At 35.7% G+C, this 21,433-nt stretch overlaps 1 protein-coding gene across 3 annotated transcripts in view; it reads right to left on the bottom strand.

Moving 5' to 3' along the window:
- PDGFC (platelet derived growth factor C) overlaps positions 1–21,433 on the bottom strand; it is a 206,955-nt gene that overhangs the window by 89,648 nt on the left and 95,874 nt on the right. For 2 of the 3 annotated variants that reach the window (XM_086704006.1, XM_086704005.1), the window contains exons 2-3: positions 12,828–12,888; positions 2,081–2,276 (exon numbers count right to left, since the gene is read on the bottom strand). In XM_086704006.1, the coding sequence (XP_086560132.1) occupies positions 2,081–2,276; positions 12,828–12,888 (257 nt within the window). The remainder of the gene's footprint in view (positions 1–2,080; positions 2,277–12,827; positions 12,889–21,433) is intronic. The other variant, XM_025921706.2, reaches the window with a different exon arrangement.

Genomic DNA, 21,433 nt, shown 5'->3' with positions numbered 1-21,433 from the left:
ACAGGAACTAGGGAACGTGGCACAAGAAGGGCTAACATTCTGGCTACTGCTGTTGATGTCTCTGACCCAGAAGACTCCTGTCTTTGGTCAGCATGCACAAAACTTGTAGATTCACGTGCTAAGATTTTCCAAGGAGAGCAAAATCTTAAAGCCATCATAATTTTTAACAAGGCTATGGAATCCAGCATATGAAAAGAAGCCAGGAGGCGCAGTCTAGCATGGTGAAAAACTATCTACATGTGTGTGAGGAAAAATGGATCTTAGCATTTGTTTAGGCATAAAACATGAATGGTATCTAGGGCTGCTACTTTCCTTCTCTGGTCTGTTTCCTTATCCATAAAATGAAGGGTTGAATAACAGTCTCTAAAGGCAGCTAGAATAGCTTCCAGTTCTCAAAGTCAAAGATTACAGATGTAAGAGAAAAAAAAAAAATAACATGAAATGCATAGTCACAGAAGAAATGTGAAAAAAAGTCATTACACAAATGTTAAAGATACAAACTGTGATGACAGCAAGTACAAAGTTTATTTCATCTGCATTGAAATATTTATCTGTAATATACCATAAAGTGAAAATTCTCTTTTAACTTGTATATCAAAGAGAAAACAACCCCACAAAGAAGCTCAAGTAAAATATTTTCATGATATACAAATGCCATTGAAGTGAAAAGTCTTCATAAGACCACCCAACCTTGACAAGTGTATTCACATAGGATTTAAAGAGTAATATTTGTATGACATACAGTAGGTGGTCTTTTGCGTGGGTGAAAGACTCCAGCTGACTTTGGTTCATGAATGCCTCTAGGAGAATTATGATGAATTTCTACCTGGCAGACCATAATGTTAGTCTAAACTTCTAATTCTGCTTTAAGAATTGCATTTCTTCTTTGTGACGAAATATCCAAATTTCTTTAATCCTGTGTGTGCGTGTAAGCACCCATATGTGTATTTAGGTAGCATGCACCCATGGGCACTGCTTTTTCTTTTAAATACTTATTGTTTATTTTATTGACTTGGCTATCGGGAAGAGAAAATGTAAAATTTTCAGCACTAATCATAACTTAGGTTTTCTGGCACAACTACATTCCTTTATTTGGCTTTTCTTTCTCTACGCGTCATGTCAAATTGTTTTATTCTATATGTACTTTGTGCCATAAGTTACTTCAAACCATTTTCAGTAGATGAACCAATGAATGCATATGTACAGTATGTGTCTCCTGATTTTAAATGAAACATAGCTTAAATAAGGTAAATTTCTTGGATCATCAGAAAAACATGAGAAAAACAGAACAAAAGATGCCATTTGAAATCACATCATTATGCTGGAGAGGATGTGGAGAAACGGGAACCCTCTTACACTGTTGGTGGGAATGCAAACTGGTGCAGCCGCTCTGGAAAACAGTGTGGAGGTTCCTCAAAAAATTAAAAATAGACCTACCCTATGGCCCAGCAGTAGCACTGCTAGGAATTTACCCAAGGGATACAGGAGTACAGATGCATAGGGGCACTTGTAGCCCAATGTTTATAGAAGCACTCTCAACAATAGCCAAATTGTGGAAAGAGCCTAAATGTCCATCAACTGATGAATGGATAAAGACATTGTGGTTTATATACACAATGGAGTACTACAAGGCAATGAGAAAGAACAAAATATGGCCCTTTGTAGCAACATGGATGGAACTGGATAGTATTATGCTAAGTGAAATAAGTCATACAGAGAAAGACAGATACTGTATGTTTTCACTCTTATGTGGATCCTGAGAAACTTAACAGAAACCCATGGGGGAGGGGAAAGAAAAAAAAAAGAGGTTAGAGTGGGAGAGAGCCAAAGCATAAGAGACTCTTAAAAACTGAGAACAAACTGAGGGTTGATGGGGGGTGGGAGGGAGGGGAGAGTGGGTGATGGGTATTGAAGAGGGCATCTTTTGGGATGAGCACTGGGTGTTGTATGGAAACCAATTTGACAGTAAATTTCATATATTGAAAAAAATAAAATAAAATAACATCATTAAAATGAAGCAACTTGAAAAACTATAACAGTCGTTACACTCTGTTTGAATTTCAAGAATATGGTAACTTACTTGCATATGTCATCTTCTGGGTCTTCAAGCCCAAATCTCTCATCAAATGTAAGCTGTATCCAAACATTTTCTTCTACTGCTACTAATCTCCATACCAAGACCATATTTCTTGGATAAGTATGAGGAAACCTCGGGCTGTGAATACTTCCATTAGTAGACACAGTAATAATTCTCTCATGCTGGGGATCTTGTACTCCTAAAGCAAAAATAGAGGCATAGACACACATTTAGAACAGACATCTCGAAAACTGCAGGTTTCAAAATAAATGTTTGCTCTATCATCCATATTTTAACCCAAACATGTGTTGGGTATGTCTCACACAACAGAAACCAAGTATCACTCTTTTCAGAACTCACCCAGAAAAAAAAACAATTATTATTATTTTTTATTTTTCTAATATTCATTTTTGAGACAGAGAGAGACAGAGTGCAAGGAGGGCAGGAGCAGAGAGAGAGGGGGACACAAAATCCGAAGCAGGCTCCAGGGCCTGAGCTATCAGCATGGAGCCTGATGTGGGGCTCAAACTCACAAACTGCGAGATCATGACCTGAGCCAAGATTGGACACTTAACCGACTGAGCCACCCAGGCACCCCAAAAAGGAACTATTTTAACAATATTGAATAAAAACCTCAGTACTTTTATACTTGAAAGAACATAACACATTAGTCTTAATTATTGAAATGTCAAACTACCAACTCATGGATTCCTGAAATCATAACAAAGCCGACTTAAGGCCCTCATCCTCTAAGAACTTATCAAATATGAGTCATATTAAAAAGAAACTTGCATATAATTCTATGTTTAAAAATACAAAGTGTGGGGCACGTGGGTGGCTCAGTGGGTTGAGTGTCCGACTTCGGCTCGGGTCATGATCTCACAGCTTGTGGATTCGAGCCCTGCTTCAGACTCTGTGCTGACGGCTCAGAACCTGGATCCTGCTTTGGATTCTGTGTCTCCCTCTCTCTCTTCCCCTCCCCCACTCATGCTCCATCTCTCTCTGTCTCAAAAATAAAATTAAAAAAAAATGTTTTTAAATACAAATAGTGAATTTGCCCCCATTCTTCAACAGTGATTGTAGCAACTGTTCATTGAGTATTTATGTTACTCAAATTACATTATTTCACATTGATAAAATGCAATTTAAGAATACTTTTCTTAGAAATTTCTTGAATTTAAAAGACTGAATATCAAGGGTCATGAATTAGCTGGAAGATTTTGAGGTTAAAGAATAACCTGTCTTATTGCTAAAAAAAAAACAAAAACAAAATAACTTTAGTAAGTTGAAGTTATGATTCTTCAAGCAGCTTTTTCATTCTCTTAAACTTGGCTATTTCAACAATCAGTCTGGTAAGTATTATTTTATATGGTCAGGGTTGGAAGACAGGTTTAAGACCAATATAAGTTCTTTGAATATATACCAGTGTGCATTATGAAGAAAAATCATATTAGTAAATATGTGTTAGTTGCCACAGAATTTTTAAATTAAATCATTTAATGTCACCATTCTTCCTATTCAGAAACATGTTCCCTCTTATTGGATGCTAATATTTAATACTGCTATTGGCTATATTAACTTGTATGAAATAATCAATACTTCTTTTATGCACATAATTTAGCACCAATCTATCTCCTGAGAACATAGATGGATCTATCAAGTTAGATGAATTCTTTTCTATTCTGACAAATTTTCTTTTAAAAATGATGAAAACAGGGGTGCCTGGGAGGCTCAGTCGGTTGAGCATCCGACTTCAGCTCAGGTCATGATCTCGCGGTCTGTGAGTTCAAACCCCGCATCAGGCTCTGTGCTGACGGCTCAGAGCCCAGAGCCTGTTTCAGATTCTGTGTCTCCCTCTCTCTCTCCCCTCCCCCACTCATGCTCCGTCTCTCTCTCTCTCTCTCTCTAGTCAAAAATAAATAAATATCAAAAAAAATTTCTTAAATAAATAAAAATCATGAAAATGTAGGGGCGCCTGGGTGGCTCAGTCGGTTGAGCGTCAGACTTTGGCTCAGGTCATGATCTCATGGTTCGTGAGTTTAAGCCCCGCATCGGGCTCTGTGCTGACAGCTTCAGAGCCTGGAGCCTGCTTCAGATTCTGTGTCTCCCTCTCTCTCTGCCCCGCCCCTGCTCATGCTCTGTCTCTGTCTCTCAAGAAGTGAATGGCTTCACTTAGATTGGCTACAATTTATTATTTGCCCCATTTTGTCTAAAAAAATGCCTGATATAAACCAAGGCACTCATTACAAATATAGCAGTGTATGATTTTTCATATACAATCTAGAAAACTGAATAGCTACAAAAAGATCTGAATTCTATTTTGATAATCTCAGTCACAAAAGATCATTGCCAAAATGTATACACTTAAATGGTGTTTACATCTTTTTTTTTCTATATAATTCACATTTCCACGACACTCTAATTAAACATAATTTAAAGACCAAACATCTAGGTCTCCTCTGTGGTCAAAGAATAGTAAACTTCCTTGTAAGTTACTGCTCCCAAAAACTCATCTCTAAATGCAGTGAGGTTTGCCACCAAACACATAGGATTTACACCGGACTATCAAACTTTCATGTGAATCTCAAACAACCAGGGCTATAATCAGAAAAAAAAAAAAAAAAGCAACACACATTAAGTTCTACTAAATTAGGAGTCTACATCTGTAGTTTCATTGTTTAAAAAATAATCTTTCTAAACATATAACTTTACTAGTATTTTAAGGAAAAGACAAGTATATATTCTATGACTATTTTATTGAACATGTACGATCCACTGGACAGTATACTCAAACAAAAGTAGCAAGGAAATAAAACCAATGTTTTTAGCTAAATCTCTAAAGTATTTACAACACACTCCTGGCAATGTATTCTAAAGAGGAATCAATCTTGGTTCATCTTAGATAGTGAATTTAGCATGAAAAATGAAAATATATATGAACACTAAATTTACAAATTTATAATTATATACCCTTTCACATTATCTTGCCCAGCCCCTCTTAAGGAAAAATTATTGAAAGCCAAAGTGAATCAAAAATAGAAAAAAAAGGAAGGAGATAATAGTGTAAATACTAATAAAACACTAATTGGAAAAGATATCTGCTTCTCCTCATGTTCGCTGCAGCATTGTTTACAATAGCCAAGACATGGAAACAACTTAATAGTCCCCTGATGGGTGAATGGAGAAAGGAAATGTGCTTTATATACACAATAGAATATTAGCCATAAAAAGGAAAAGAAACTGCAATTTGCAACAACATGGATGGACCTTGAGGGCATTATAATAAAATAAGTCAGACAGAGAAAGATACTTTATGATCTCATATGTGGAATGTTAGAAAAAAAAACAAAACAAAAAAGGATCTCATAGATACAGAGAACAGATTGGTGATCACCAGAGGTAGAGTGGAGGGTGGGTGAAATGGGTGAAGGGGGGGGTGAGGTCAAAAGGCACAAACGTCCAGTTACAAAATAAATCATGGGATGTAATGTAATATACAACATGGTGACTACAGGTAATAATACTATGCTGTATATTTATAATTTGCTAAGAGTGTAAATCTAGTAAGTTCTTATCACACACACACACACACACGCGCGCGCACACACACAAATTTTAACTATGTATGATAATGGATGTGACCTAGACTTATTGTGGCTATCATTTTGCAATGTATACAGGTATCATATCATTATACTGTGCACCTGGAACTAATATAATATTATATATCAATTATACCTCAATAAAAATAATAATGTAAATACTGTAAAATGGTTGACTACATATGTACATATATTTCAATGATATATAATCATATATCTATATTATTCAATTATTTTAGCATTAAGTCAAAGCAATTTCATAATATTTGCCATGCATTTCATAGTATTAGTCCCCTTAAAGACATGTTTACAATGACGGAAAGAGGGTAAGAATAAGAAAAACGTAACAAGCAATAAAAATCATAATACTTAAAAATGTTTTAAAAAGAACTGAAGAAAAGAGGTTTCTAGATAATATCTAAATAATGTGAAACTCATAATGGGTAACATTTTACCTAATGTAAACAACAAATGTCTCCAATCTTGGTTAGTTTTGGAGTTCTGAAGAAATCTGTTCCTGTTTCATATAGGCAACTGTAGAGACAGGTCACCTGAAAACTGGTAGACTTCCCAGACATCCTGCGAAATTTCTGATGCGTTTACTTCCAAATGTACATTATTCTGAAATTACGTTTTTTTTTACAAAAATGTTTCTCTAATAGTTGCGTCTCTTTCCAAATCCTTACTTGATAAATACACATATTTATTGGTCTTATTTGTGCTTTGCTCTGTTCAGTTTCTTTTCTTTCTTTTTTCTTTTTTTTTTTGTCTATAATAATCCTTCTTTATCCTATTCTTGTTATTTTGTTTATATAGATATCTCTGCTTTTGCTCTCATTAACTCTCAATTAACAAACTTCAATTTTAACAATAGTCAAACTCATATGATACACATACACATGTGCACAGTTTTACTGACTCCCTTAGCTGGTGCCTTTTTGCCTAGAAAACCCAGAATAATCCCATCCTAATCTTACCTGATTCTGTATAGAGAAGACAGGCTTGAGCACCATAATGCAAACAAATCTCTTTCCATAAGTTCCAACGTATATAGAAGTACCCTATTTTTACGTTTAATATTTAAAATTCTGACTATTCATACGAAAGTACAATGATATACTACATAGGCTCAATCTACTGTTTCCCATAACTTAAAAACAACAGCAAAATAAAACAAAGGCAATCAACAGCGCTGCCTCCCTCGACTGTTTACAGATTATAATACATTTGCACTAAGGAAAAAGAAAATAATGGTTTTAAGTAAACCATAAAACAAATATAATTATTTAAGATATGCTCCATTGAGATTCTTGAATTTATCCCAGAAGATTATCATTTTATTCCCCAAGGGAATGAATAGTCAAAAAACTTACATATTAGAAACCTCTTATGTTTCATGCTCTGTTCCAGGTGACTGGGATATCACAAACGAAACAAAGCCTTGTCCTCTTAATGTGACAACTTTTAGGACTATACATTAATGCTATTCCTAAGCTAGGTATAGTAGTGAACTAACATTCAGCTACCAAAACATTCAGATGTTACCTCTTTCAGGATTCCATCTTTGACTTCCACTATACATTCCTTTAGGACTGCCTATTTTAATCGAAATGTATGGGTTTACCTTTCGTACCTCCCACCACACTATTCATTCCTAAAAGACAAAAAGCATGTTACTGAATCCAAAAGCTAACCACTGTCTAGCTCTGTGCCTTGCCCATGGCACTACCTAATGCATATTGATAGTATAAAAAAATGAGATCCCAGAACACAGCAGAAAACAAATTTCCCTATTATTCAACATTCCATTCTTCATTCTTAAGATCACAATGACTGCACATGATAAGGATAAGAAAATTTTACAATTGAAACTCCCTCTAATTAAGGTCCTTTAATTCATATTTGATATCTTACTCAAAGTTCATCTATTATATCTACATACGTATTTCAGCTGAAGGTGATAGGTCACAGAGATTTGCCATTTTCTTAACATGCTTATTTTAAGAAAATAGAACATGTTCTATAATTTTACCACACTCTGAGATTTCCATAATTATAATCATTAACTTAACTCTGAAATATGAATAAACTGATGATAAGATCTGTTATTTTAGGCAAGACATTTAATATCAGAGTTTCCTTTTTTTTTTTTTAATTTTTTTTTTTTCAACGTTTATTTATTTTTGGGACAGAGAGAGACAGAGCATGAACGGGGAAGGGGCAGAGAGAGAGGGAGACACAGAATCGGAAACAGGCTCCAGGCTCTGAGCCATCAGCCCAGAGCCCGACGCGGGGCTCGAACTCACGGACCGTGAGATCGTGACCTGGTTGAAGTCGGACGCTTAACCGACTGCGCCACCCAGGCGCCCCCAGAGTTTCCTTTTTTAAACTAAAGATAATCATAAACTGTTTTAAAGCTTAAATGAAATAATAACTGTCTAAATTCATCACATTGATAATTGTAAATCAGTATGGATGTAAAGGAGAAACCTTGTCTATCATATTCTGTCTAATTAAAATACAATGAGAGAAAATTCACTATCAGGTATCAAAGGTTTGTGATGACAGTGAATAGATTGTTATGTAAGATAATGCAACATCGGTCATAGGTACAAGGATTCTAATTTTGCAAAGATCAAGTTAATTAAGCAAGAATCAGTGATGTTTAGGCAGTGATTTCAAATTTCTGATTTCCTTCTACAGGTTGATTAGGAGGGGGAAAAAAGGGTTATAGAAATTTTGCCATTTCCTTGACCTGAAACTATCTTCAATAAAACATTTAAATTATTTTGCATTTAGAGACATACAAGAATTCACCCATTAGCTGCCTATCTAACTAGAATCAATGATAAGAAAGGGGGGGGGGGGGTCTTTGTTCAGGAAGTTCACAGCAAATCCTCCATATGCAATAAGAAAAAAGTTAATATGGTGAACATATCCTCAACATCCCATCACTACTGTGAAGCAGCTACTGGAAAAGAAAGGCTGGGATTGACCATCCCCAGAATTGTGCCTGGAAAACCAACGTAAGCCCATTTCCCTCACTGCATGGATCATTTTGATGGGTCAATCAGAGTGAATCCAATGGCTTTTTTTCAACAGTTGGGGTTGAGATCATTTGGGGCAGAAGAAGTGAGATCCAGACTTGTGTAGCCATTAAGCTTGTAACAGAATCCAATCTGAACAAAGAGTTAATGCAGAGAATTAGGCAGATAAATGGCAGCACAGAAAGATGGTGCTAGCCCCAGCTCAAACCACACAGCGAGTTCATGTCATCTCTTGGCTTCTCAGGTACATGTCTAAATAAATCACTTTTATTACTTAAGCCAGTTAGAATTTTTTACACTTGCAACCAAAATCATCATATAGCGAACATGTTTGGGTTTGCCTGGGGTGGCCTTCCTTTAGGCCTCTTGTCCTGGTGTGATTATTATTAGTGTTCCCTTTTCACACTCTAAAATAGCTGAATTAACATCATAAAGAACAGCAAGTAATATCTATAAAATTTTTCTGGTACTGAGGCATCAGATACTGAATGGTAAAGATTTGACAGTATGGTATTTTAGCCTTAAGGTAATGGTAAAAATAATCTAATTTGATTTTATACAATGGGATACTACATTTTCAAATGAAGGCTCAATTATGAAAGATAAATGGGCAATGACGTTAGCTATTACGCCACAGGATAAATAGCCAAGTATATAAGCACAGAATCCCTGTGAAGCCTTTTACACACCAATTAATAATGAATACAATTGTATACCCACACCATTATAGTGAACCATGTTTAGGCAATAGTATTATTTTCTATCCTGTGTTAAGCTGTGCATTATTTTAGCCACCCCAAAGAGGTAAAAGTAGAATAGAACTAAATTAGGAGTAATTCACATTACAAAAGAAACATTCCCTTTAAAGATTCACTATTGATTTCATTTTTCAATAGTTAATCAACTCTCCTGTTGAATTAAAACTATTATTCAATGTAGAAACTTTACACAAAATATCAGAAGCTCTGAAATATTTTAAGCAGGATACATTTATGTGAAATAATATAATTATGACAAAAACCGGCCGATGTCACTGAGCACAAATTCATAATACATAGACAGACAAACAAACAAGCTAACTTAAGAGAAAATATGATCACTAAAGAACCTCATCTGTTTTGAAGACTCAACATCTGTCCATTTTCTATCTACGCTGGACATATAATTTACGACACTCGGATTGGAGTTTACAAGCAATTTCAAATATGGAAGTAGCTACCTATTTCTTTGTGAACATACAATGGTTATATACAGTACAGACATTCTGATGGGAAGATATTTAAAATTCATCCATGAAAATACTAATGAAAAGGTAATCTTTACAAACTTAACTCTCTCACAGAAAAAAAATGCAAGTAAGGCCATTAGTTTATGCCTTTAGTGACTGTTTAAAATATGTTTAAAATTCTTTTTTAGGGGGGCTTGAGTGGCTCAGTCGGTTGAGCGTCCGACTTCAGCTCAGGTCATGATGTCGCAGTCCGTGGGTTCGGCCCCGTGTGGGGCTCTGTGCTGACAGCTCACAGCCTGGGGCTTGCTTCGAATTCTGGGTCTCCCTCTCTCTCTGCCCCTCCCCCACTCATTCGTTCTCTCTCCCTCTCTTTGTCAAGAATAAATAAACATTAAAAAAATTTCTTTTAATTCTTTTTTAGGCTAAGCTTTCAATTAGGCACAATAAATGATTCCTAAGAAACAACAAAATTGGACGATATTTATTTCAGTCTTTACAATTGCTGAAAAATAAAACTTTACTGCTTCCCACTTATGTTTAGTGTTTCCTGTTCACAGGTGAATGCATATAACGTGTAAGTAATAAGCCTACGATTCTCTTATGCATAATATGAAAGGCAGTAAAAATAATAAATCCAATCACTTCTTTACAAAACATGTCCTCCTCCCTTATGTTTCAAATGCTACTAAATGTTGTTGATAAGTGATAAAGCGTTTGCATTTCCATATACAACATCTGAGATTTATACATCATGTGGGGGGCAAGATCTTGGGTTTCAGCAGTTAATTCCACACAGCGGCATCAAGAGTAAATGGAGAGCAATTATACTGGGACATGATTGCCCCTCAAAGGCTAGCTAATAAGTTTAAACAAACCATGATCATAAACGTTCTAATCTTTCTGCCCTGCTGGAAAACATCATTTCCCCACCCCACACCACCCTCAACAAGTCTTGTCAATCTTCAAGTAATGTTAACATATAAATAAAATATAAACGTCAAGGCTCTTTAAAGAAATGAAAGTCTTAAGTGAACGGTAGGAAAATAGGTGCCTGAATTACTTCTCAAAGCAATGATATTTTTTTTAATTTTTTTTAACATTTGTTTTTGAGACAGAGAGACAGAGCATGAAGGGGGGAGGGGCAGAGAGAGAGGGAGACACAGAATCGGAAGCAGGCTCCAGGCTCCGAGCCATCAGCCCAGAGCCCGACGCGGGGCTCGAACTCCCGGACCGCGAGATCGTGACCTGAGCTGAAGTCGGACGCTTAACCGACTGAGCCACCCAGGCGCCCCAAAGCAATGATATTTTTAATTGGCTTGAATATATCCATTAACAGCATTCTTTAGCAATAGCTAGCTTTCTGGCAACAGTGTCAAAATTAAACCGAAGATCCTGAGGCAAAATGTCTAAAAAAGCAAAGCTGAACCTACGTTAGAACAGATTCGAGACACACACTCTTATTCAAAACGGGGACTGAACTGGACTCTTAAGGGCTCTAGCAGAAGTTTCATTCGTGAGGAGAGATTCTTCTTCAACACCTCGTTATCATTCGTTTTTTCAACCGTATTGAAAAATACCTATTTCCCTACCATCTGATCTCAGAGAAGACTTTGAGGATATAACTGTCAGGTTGGACATTGTCAGAGGCCACAAGAAGATTTGAGAGTCCTTCTTTATGGTATTCGCACTGTTTATAAGAGTGTAATCCCCCAGCCAGCAAATGGACCAGCTGCATTCATGACCTCCCAGCCAGTAAACAGACCTGTTTGAACATAGCATTTCCTTGAAAATTCTTGTCCGTGAAACCCAGTTTTGATGTTGAAAATTCTCTACCTATGTTTCCTCTAAGTCCATCCATTCCTCTTCCAAGAGAAATGGAACACTGTCCCCCCAAATGGAAAAAAAAAAAAAAAAGATACAGAAACAAATGCCTGGGAGGTCAAGGAGAGCAGGAGAAAACTAAGAGGAAAAAAGAAAACTTATACTTAAATTAACTGCAGCAAGTTTAACAGTATTAATTACCTTGACAAATGGCTATTACTTTTATTCTCACGTTGAGATAGGGCTCTTTAAGAAAGATATGCACTACATAAGCCTTAAGAAAAACTAAACTGCCTGATTTAAATTTACACAGATCTATTTCTGTACATCTCCACAAACTATCAACTATTTTATAGCAGTTCTCATACTTCACAATTTGACTACAATATTGTATTCTCATTAAGTCAACCAGAATAAAACAACACAAGTCAACCGAAACAAGCAAAAAAATTCTGATGAGGCAATATACCGATAAAACAAAAACAAAACCTGATACAAGTGTGTATGAAAACTTGTAGTCATTAACAAGACACTTTTCATTCAGTACTTTCTGCCAAAAGAAAATACTTATAAATGAAGGATGAAAAACAACATACAAAAAAAGTCTAAGAAACACCAGAATCATCCCTTACACGTGGAGAAACACAATTCTACTCTCTCTACACCACAAGAGTCAAACTAAAATGTCAGGGGAAACTATCCTTTAACATATCAGGGAACAGAGAAATGAGGATAGAGACATTTCAGTGAGCCTACACACTACAGTGTGAAGATCATTAGGAATATGAAAACAACACTCGGGCACTGGAATGACCGGATAAAAAATTTACAAATACAGGGATAGAAAAGACTCCCATTATGAAAGAAAGACATTCAAATCTATACAATCTGTGTTGAAAAAAGCAGATAAGAGCAGTATACCACCTAAACAAATCCTCTTCTTTAATATGTATGGTTCAGCATATCAACCTTAATTATGTGAGAATACGTTAGAGTGCATGATAAGAAAAGTTTCAAAATTCAGAGTAAATAAAAATATATGTTTTGCTTACCTTTTAAATGTTCTTTCTCCTCTTTTCTATGCCAGTCCAGATGCTTGGGTATAGTTCCTCCCTGCCAGTAGACGGAGATAGTAAAATTGAGTCTTTTGGTGACCTCGCATCCTAATCTAGGTGGTTCAGAATCTTCAGTTTCAGATTTTGGAAGTAAAAAAATTTGAATGATTGAAAAGACACATAAAGCTTGGAAAAATTATTATGTGAGTCAGTTAAATGAACTTTTATTCATGGTCATTCGTACCAATCTTTAAGGGAGAGGGTCTTGGCTGGCATAGAAAAAAATAAAAGAAAGAGCATTATTTTGTAGGATATATTCCCTTGACTCTTCATTCTTCCCAGAGTTTGCTCATTTACTTAACAAATATCAACTGAATATCACTCATTAGTAGGCTGCAAGTTACTAGCCAGATGCTTTCACATACATTATTTATTTAATGTTTTTAACAACCCTGTGAAGTAATTATTATCCCCAACAATCTTGTCCCAGAAACTGTATCTTTTTTAGTTCCACATGGTGAGCTGACTCTTGCTTGCCAAGTTTCTGTAGTCTTCCTGATGTTCAGTTAACGGCTTCACAGATTTAGGAAGAATGAGTTTCTTCCTCCTACTGATAAAGGAGACCTTGAAGTTGTTGAAAACTCACTTGCCATTGATAAAAACTGTTTATGATTTATTTTTTTTTTCAAATTAATACATGTCCTCTAAAAGCTTCCAGGAAGAAATTCAAAGGATAAATTATAGCCATTTTACAGAGGTTAAACTGATCATCTGAAACGTAATGGGGTTCACGGGAGTAGCGCTGAATGAAATAGTTTTTCTTTGAGAAATTGTGCATTTAAGATCAAATTCACTGGGATAAACATTAAAATTTGTGATTACCAATAATCGCTTATAAAAATAATAAAATTAGTAACATTTTCCAAAGCTAGTAGAGGGTACTGGTACCTCCTGAGGACAATAAAGGAGCAGTCTAGAAGAATATTCAAAACTGATTTGAATACTGATGACATCACAAAATAAGTGGTTCTATTTTCCTTACTCAGTTTCAGAAACAAGTCTATTTTTTAATTAAATAGAATATGTCCCTTATCCTTATCACAAATAAAGCCTGGGTCTCACTATTCCTGGTAGTCGTGGTCTGCAAGGTGATTCCAACATAATACACCTTGGGCAGATCAGGTAGTACACAGCCACTCGAACAGAAATACCAAGTTTGATCAAGAATGGCTGATTAAAATAAAACGACTCACTTTTTACACAGTTGCCTTAATCACTCTGCCCAAATGAATAAGGCAATGATATATCTCTGTACAGTTCTTACAATGATTTTCAGATTACAGAACACTTTCTTACACTATTTTTTCTATCCCACAACCTTAAAAACCAAATGCACTATGCAAGCTTTATTATTGTGAAAATAGTGTTGGTTGGCACAGTAAGTTGATCATATAATTTCTTGTCCACACTAATACATTTTTATGAATAAAGGAGGATGGTATTCTTATTTGTGTCCCCAATTAATGGTCCCTAGAAAATACGGACATATGACTACCCTAATGAAAAATGACAACATTAAGCTTCAATCCAGAGCTTTTGAGTCTAAATCCTATATTCTTTTCACTCTGCCAGGAAATCTTTCAACATCTATGTGATTAATTCTTAAGCATATGTTTGCCTATTAGTATCCTTGTTCAACATAGCCCACTGAGAGCTTTTTCTTTCTTTTCATAAACTTGGTAATATTATTACATTTATAGTACTTTATTTAAGGTAAGCTAAAACAAAAAACAGAGATTCTGAAACCTTTTCCGTTTAACTGCTTTTTAATGGGTTGTGAGGTGTTTCTAATATAACCAATGAAGCAGGAGACGTTCTGACGAATTATTACTGATATGCTGGATTCTGGCTCCATTCCACTGTTCAGAACAATAGGTTTGACATTAATTCTATTCCTAACTGTAAACATTCTTCCAGAATTTGGTACTCCTTAAATTCTACATTAACTTAGAGATCATTTAAAACATGTTTAAGGGGCGCCTGGGTGGCGCAGTCGGTTAAGCGTCCGACTTCAGCCAGGTCACGATCTCGCGGACCGTGAGTTTGAGCCCCGCGTCAGGCTCTGGGCTGATGGCTCGGAGCCTGGAGCCTGTTTCAGATTCTGTGTCTCCCTCTCTCTCTGCCCCTCCCTCGTTCATGCTCTGTCTCTCTCTGTCCCCAAAATAAATAAACGTTGAAAAAATAAAACATGTTTAAGGATTAGGATTAAAAATTATGGAAAATGGGGACACCTGAGTGGCTCAGTCAGTTAAGCATCTGACTCTTGATCCTGGCTCAGATCACGATCTCATGGTTTCCTGGGTTAGAGCCCCGCCTTTGGCATTGCAAAGACAGCAAGGAGTTGGCTTGGGATTCTCTCTCCCCCTCCCCCACTTGTGCATGCACTCTCTCTCTCAAAATAAATAATAAACATTAAAAAAAATTAAAAGAAATTATGAAAATGAAACTGTACTAAAACATAAAAACTGCTTATCCTTCACAATGAATGCAAGTCTCGCCTGTCTATCCATTTACTTACTTGATTATTTAGTTTTTAAGTATCTGTATGTCATTCAATTAAACTCTAAAAGATTGTGGATTTTTGCCTATATTTTGGTTTGTTTGGTTTTCATTTTTGTTTGTTTTTACTGGTATTGAATCCCTGAAAGTACAACACAGTGACTCACACATAATAAATAATAAATTTTTGTTGACTGGCTGAACTGCCTAGGAATAAAGCCCATGTTGCACCTGCAAGTCTATTTAGAACAAAATTTTGTACATGAAAAGGATGAAATATGGCTTTATTACTGGCCTGTCATTATTTTCCAAAGATCGCTGGTTTGGGAAGAATTGACTAAAATCCCTCACATTATATGGAGAGAAACCAGCAGCCCATTGCATGCCATCAGATAGGTTTCTATGGAATAAAGTTATGTTAAATTCATATTTGGCATTGCTTTGCCACGATTTCTAAAATGAAACTTCCAGCAACTGCAAGATTTCACATAAAGAGCATAATATTCAAGGAAAAAAATGTTATTCCTTTCTGAAATCAAAAGTTAAGTATCTGTTTTGAAAAATAAGATCCCCAGTCTCTTGGCTAGACTTTGGAAACACACATATCTACTAGGCAACACAAAATCTGAGATTTTTCTCTTCACAATTCCCTTTCTTACCACAATTCCAGGATCAAAATTTTAGTTAGCCTTATGCTTTAAATTTTCTGTGCCAGATGACAGGTATAAAAGGTAACCGTATGGTAGAGTAATACAGTAGCACCATTATGGTAAAGGGCATGCCAGCAGGATGATCTGGACAGAAGAATATAATAATGTAGGAAGTTTCCGAGACAAAAACAAACCTTGACATGATTTGCTAAATAATGTCTATAATCCTCTGTTCTTTTATAATTGCTCCAATTATAAAACTAGGCTTCAGAATTCCTCAAGTATGTTAAACTTCTGAACCAAGTATTTAAAAACAAGAACTAGGTTGTTTTTTTTTTTTTTTTGTTTTGTTTTGTTTTGTTTTTATCCTTTTAAACCAATGGGTTGAGAAAGTTTTGAGCATCTGATGAAAGATATGGGTGCTGAAACCAGAAAATTATATATCTAAAGACAAGCTATTGTACTTTTCACACGATGGTGTACAATTTCATAGATTTCATCCAGCCCCTAAAAACTACGTAGGAACCCTTTTATCTATGACATCAAGGTTAAGAACACTGTCTCCAAAAATAACTTGTCCATTATAAAAGCAAAACAATGAGTTCTTATTCCAGAATCAGGTGGGCTAACAGTGCCACTTCGGTAAAATCAGTGCAGAACAGTAACAGATTTAGTAATCAGGCATTAAAAAAGAAACGCATTCTAAAGGACTAACTTGAGTTTTGGAATGAGCTGGAAAAACATTTAGATACATGTATATATGGGTAGGTATTGTGTTTTTTTACATAAAAATAATGACAATATTTCACAAACTTCCAATGCAACTGTATAAAAGTATTTAAAATATTTTCTAGAAAAATGTACCTAATATATGGAATTTAAAACAACAGCAGAATTCTTGACATACTAAAAAATGTATTATCTGATCTAAGGAAATTTTAAACATTTGTTATCAAGAAATTTACAGGGGCATCTGGGTGGCTCAGTAGGTTAAGTATCCAACTCTCAATTTCAGCTCAGGTCATGATCTCACTGGTTTGTAAGATCAAGTCCCACCTAAGGGCTCTATGCTGTCATCACAGAGCCTGTTTAGGATTCTTTCTCTCTCTTTCTCTCTGCCCTTCCCCTGCATGCACACACGTGAGTTCTCTCTCTCTCTCTCTCTCTCTCTCTCTCTCTCTCAAAATAAATGAATAAACTTTAAAAAAAGAGAAATGTATACATAAAAGAATATAGCAGATAATTTCATTACACTCTTACATTTACAAGAATTTATTTACTATCATACTTTTTAAGTGCAAAGGACAAGAGCAGGTGCCAATTTCGGAGCACTGATAGTGGATTAGAAACTGGTAGGCACTCACGTGAACTATCTCACAGCAGTGCTGTGAGACAGACTTTATCACCACTACTCTACCAAGGAGAAAACTTCTAACTGGACCAAGACATCATGAACCAAGTAAAAACAACAACAAAATAACAGATGTGGGTCCCACCAGGGGAGATGCTCTGAGCTGCAGGAATGGATTAATGACAAAGCTGTTTTCTTTCAATGTTCTCATCAATACTACCCCTAGGATGAGTAGGAGGAGGAGCTCATGGACTTTAAAAAAAGGTGGTGGTTGTCCTGATCCACGTAGGTGGGTCAGACAGCACAACACCTATCTCAGTTGATCCTACTTCTTTTGTGACTGAATTAATAGTGATTCGTTTTCAGAAGATACCTAAGACAATATTAGAAATTTCCCTCAATTTTTTTTTTAAACGGCAGAAAAGCCTGTTCACTCAGGTCGAAAAGCAGTAACACAAGAATTGCATATGCTGTTATGTTTGGATCTTAAAGAACTGTTATAACAATATAATTGAAATCTTTCACCATATTTTCTATTTCATAAAGAAGAGGAAAGAAAGTTTAAAAAAAATTGGTGTGTGTGTGTATGTGTTCATGCGCACACACACACACACACACACACACACACACATACATTTAAGTTCCACATTTGTAATTAACATTTACACTCAACACTATGAACTGAAACAGTGTTTTCTTGATAATTGTGCAGTAAGTAGGTTCTCTCTTTCAGTCCTTCAGTGAGTATAGTACAAGGAATTCATGGTAAAACGGATACAGTGGACACATTATAAATCATCATTGGGTTCAGGATCATGTAATGTAGGGATCATCATTACTTCTCTACTGTTATTGAAGAATGTAAGAGGGATGAAAAAGACACTCATTAACTGTGATCTCCTTCCTATTTCTTCATGTACCCTCTCCCCATAAAAAAGTGTAATATAACAGTACAGTATAAAAGGTCCGATATAAAAAAAAAAGTCCTAAAGAGGGGTGAAATTTTAATTTAAAAAATTTGATTACTTACAAAGTTTATCTTTTAGTGAAAAGCAAAATATTTTAGCATGTGTATTAAGCTGAAATATTTAGTAAATCACATACAAGGCACATTCTTTTTTTATTATTTTAGAGAAAGAAAGCATGTGCACATATTCAGGGGAGGGGCAGAGGGGCAGAGAGAATCTCAAGCAGACTGCACATTCAGCATGGAGCCCAATGTGGGGCTTGATCATGGGATTATACCCTGAGATGAAATCAAGAGTCAGACACTCAACCGACTGAGCCACCCAGGGACCCCGTGTACAGAACACATTCTAAGTAGAATTAGATTTCAGAACGATGCCTAAATAACAAGGTGAGTAAGTATTCACTGACTGTCTACTCGATTAAGGGCATAAGGCATGGAGCCAGCCTGCTGCAGTGGAGTCCTGGCTCATAGTCACAGACTCAAGTGTTATTTACTTGAAGTACAAAGCTCTCACCAATATTGCTAGGTGGCCCTTCTACTTCTTGAACTAAGTGACTTTTAAAAGCATATGGTAAGTCTCCATATTCACAGTCTTTAAGATTTCTTTTTGCTTCAGGAGATGGTGGTGGTTGGTGATGATGCAGGTGGTAGAAAGCTAGTGTGTTAACATCATGGCCAAGGTCAAGTGTACTTCATTCAAGTGAAGTTACCTATCCAATCTCCCACACCCTGCTGTCACAAGCAGCAAGTCAATCTAGAGGAGGTTTAGAGACCTGAAAAACATTCACCATAACCTCATGAGGTTCATATTTGAAGTGATTTGTCTCTCTTGCTGTTTATAAGCATGTGATTATAGCTACGTTTAATGCTTTCCCTATATTAGACAGAGTTCCTAAAATTAAAACCATAAAGCCAAAGGAATCAGTGAAAGTGCTAAGAATCTATGCAAGTGTAAAAAAAATGTGAACGTTAGAATTCAAGCAAAAAAGATCACATCATCTGATTCACTGATAAAGGTAATGTCATGTGAGAAGATCAAATGTTTTGTGACAAAAAAGGCAGTATATTAAATATTATGAATGGCATACATCTGCGAGTTTTAGTGACACTTATAGCTGTCACTAAAAAGAAAGGAAAGCATTTTGAAACTTCAAATGAAGTATTTTTTCATCTAAAGTAAAACTAATTGTTCCGCTGGAAATTAATCCGTCATGTTATCACTTTAAAGTCAAATAAAGGGGCGCCTGGGTGGCTCAGTCGGTTAAGCGTCCGACTTCGGCTCAGGTCACGATCTCACTGTCCGTGGGTTCGAGCCCCGCGTCGGGCTCTGTGCTGACAGCTCAGAGCCTTGGAGCCTGTTTCAGATTCTGTGTCTCCCTCTCTCTCTGCTCCTGCCCAGTTCATGCTCTGTCTCTCTCTGTCTCAAAAATAAATAAATGTTAAAAAAAAAAAAAAATTAAAGTCAAATAAAATTTCAGCCCTGCAAAAATAAATTGTTCTGAAAATGATTCCTGTGTGCAAACATTGCTATTTGAGAATTATCTGTCACCGGCATTGAAAATGCAAAGGGCAGGTCAGTGCATCTGATAGAGGCTCAAACTAACAATGCTTTACAATGACCAAAAGCACCCATGGGGAAATAAAAAATGTAAAATAATTCTCACAAAATTGGAAGCAAAGTATGTTTTCAATACACAGATAATCAATGCACATGTTTTCGAGGCTGATTTTAAAATTGTTTTCTATCAGCGAGCCACCAATTACCAATGGTAAGACATGACAGCTACTGATTAATCTCTTGACCGCTCCATTTTTATTACACTATCTGGCACTACTTTCTAGTTCCTTTCCTACCTTACATATCTTAGCTTCTACAGCACTGGATCCTTTTATGCTTGGAGTTGGTTCTTATCCAAGATTTTATCCTCAGCCTTCTTTCTATACTCTCAAATTTTTGGTGACCTAAAATACTTCCTGAATTTAAATATATACCATTCATGAGCCTATGCCCTTTAAATCTGTAGCAATGGATCAGAATTATCTCCTAACTCACAAAAGCACATTCCCAAATGTCCCACTGGCCCTTTACATCAATATATCCCACTCCAAACTCAGGATCATTTATGAGGGCTCATTCTCTTCTGCTTTATTTTTGCATTTCTACTAATGGAATTATCATTTCACTAGCCAGTTAGCCTCAAAATATCATCATTGTCACTTTAACTTTTGTTTATGACATTTTAAGTGGTCAACTTGATATGACTGAGATGAATTTTAAATAAAACATGGTCTGGCACATGGCCAATGCCCATGACAAATTACTTAATGCCATTCTTGCAACCATCTTCCATACAGACTATTCGGTCTACTCAAATTGCAATCTTCCCCTTTAATACTCAGTTTTCTAACCTTTTGAGTTTTGTCATCTTCAAGCAACAGTGTTTGTGTACTACTCAGACCTATCCTGAAGTGAAACAGGTATTCTGTATTAAAATGAATGCTGAAAATCTCGTACTTCCTTAAGGAATAAACATAGGAAGTAAACATATATCACTAAATATGCTTATCCATGCCTGATTTTATTGGACTAAATTTTCAAGTGAACAAAATGAAAGGAAGGCTGGTTCTTTTTTTTTTTTTTTAACTGTGGTATCGTTTTTGTCATGCACATACACGTAAAAGTTTAATTTTAATATCCAAATTGTGAGTCGTTTGTGTCTTATTTAAGAAACTATAACTTAAAATGTCAAAAAGTTATTCTTTTATATGTCACCTGGAGTATTTAAAAAAATATTTATGATGTGAGTCCTATTTAATTTTTTATATTTTCACATTTGGATGGGCCAATCTAAACATCACATTTTATACAGTTCGGACTTTCCCCATTCTTTGTCTAATGTATTAAAATGCTATACATATGTGAATCAATTTCTGATCTTTTTATTCTTTTAACTGTATTATTTACCTATTCTTGTACAAAAACACCATTTAATTACTACGTCTTTATAATAAGCTTTAACGCCTTGACTACTTATGACCTTTGCTTTTCTACATCAGTTTTCAGATGAGCAGA

Source organism: Puma concolor, chromosome B1, assembly GCF_028749965.1.
Source record: "Puma concolor isolate L17-30 chromosome B1, mPumCon1.1.hap2, whole genome shotgun sequence".
NCBI classification, from domain to species: Eukaryota; Metazoa; Chordata; class Mammalia; order Carnivora; family Felidae; genus Puma; species Puma concolor.
Note: the sequence above shows the minus strand (reverse complement) of the source record. Positions and strands in the feature narration are given on the sequence as shown.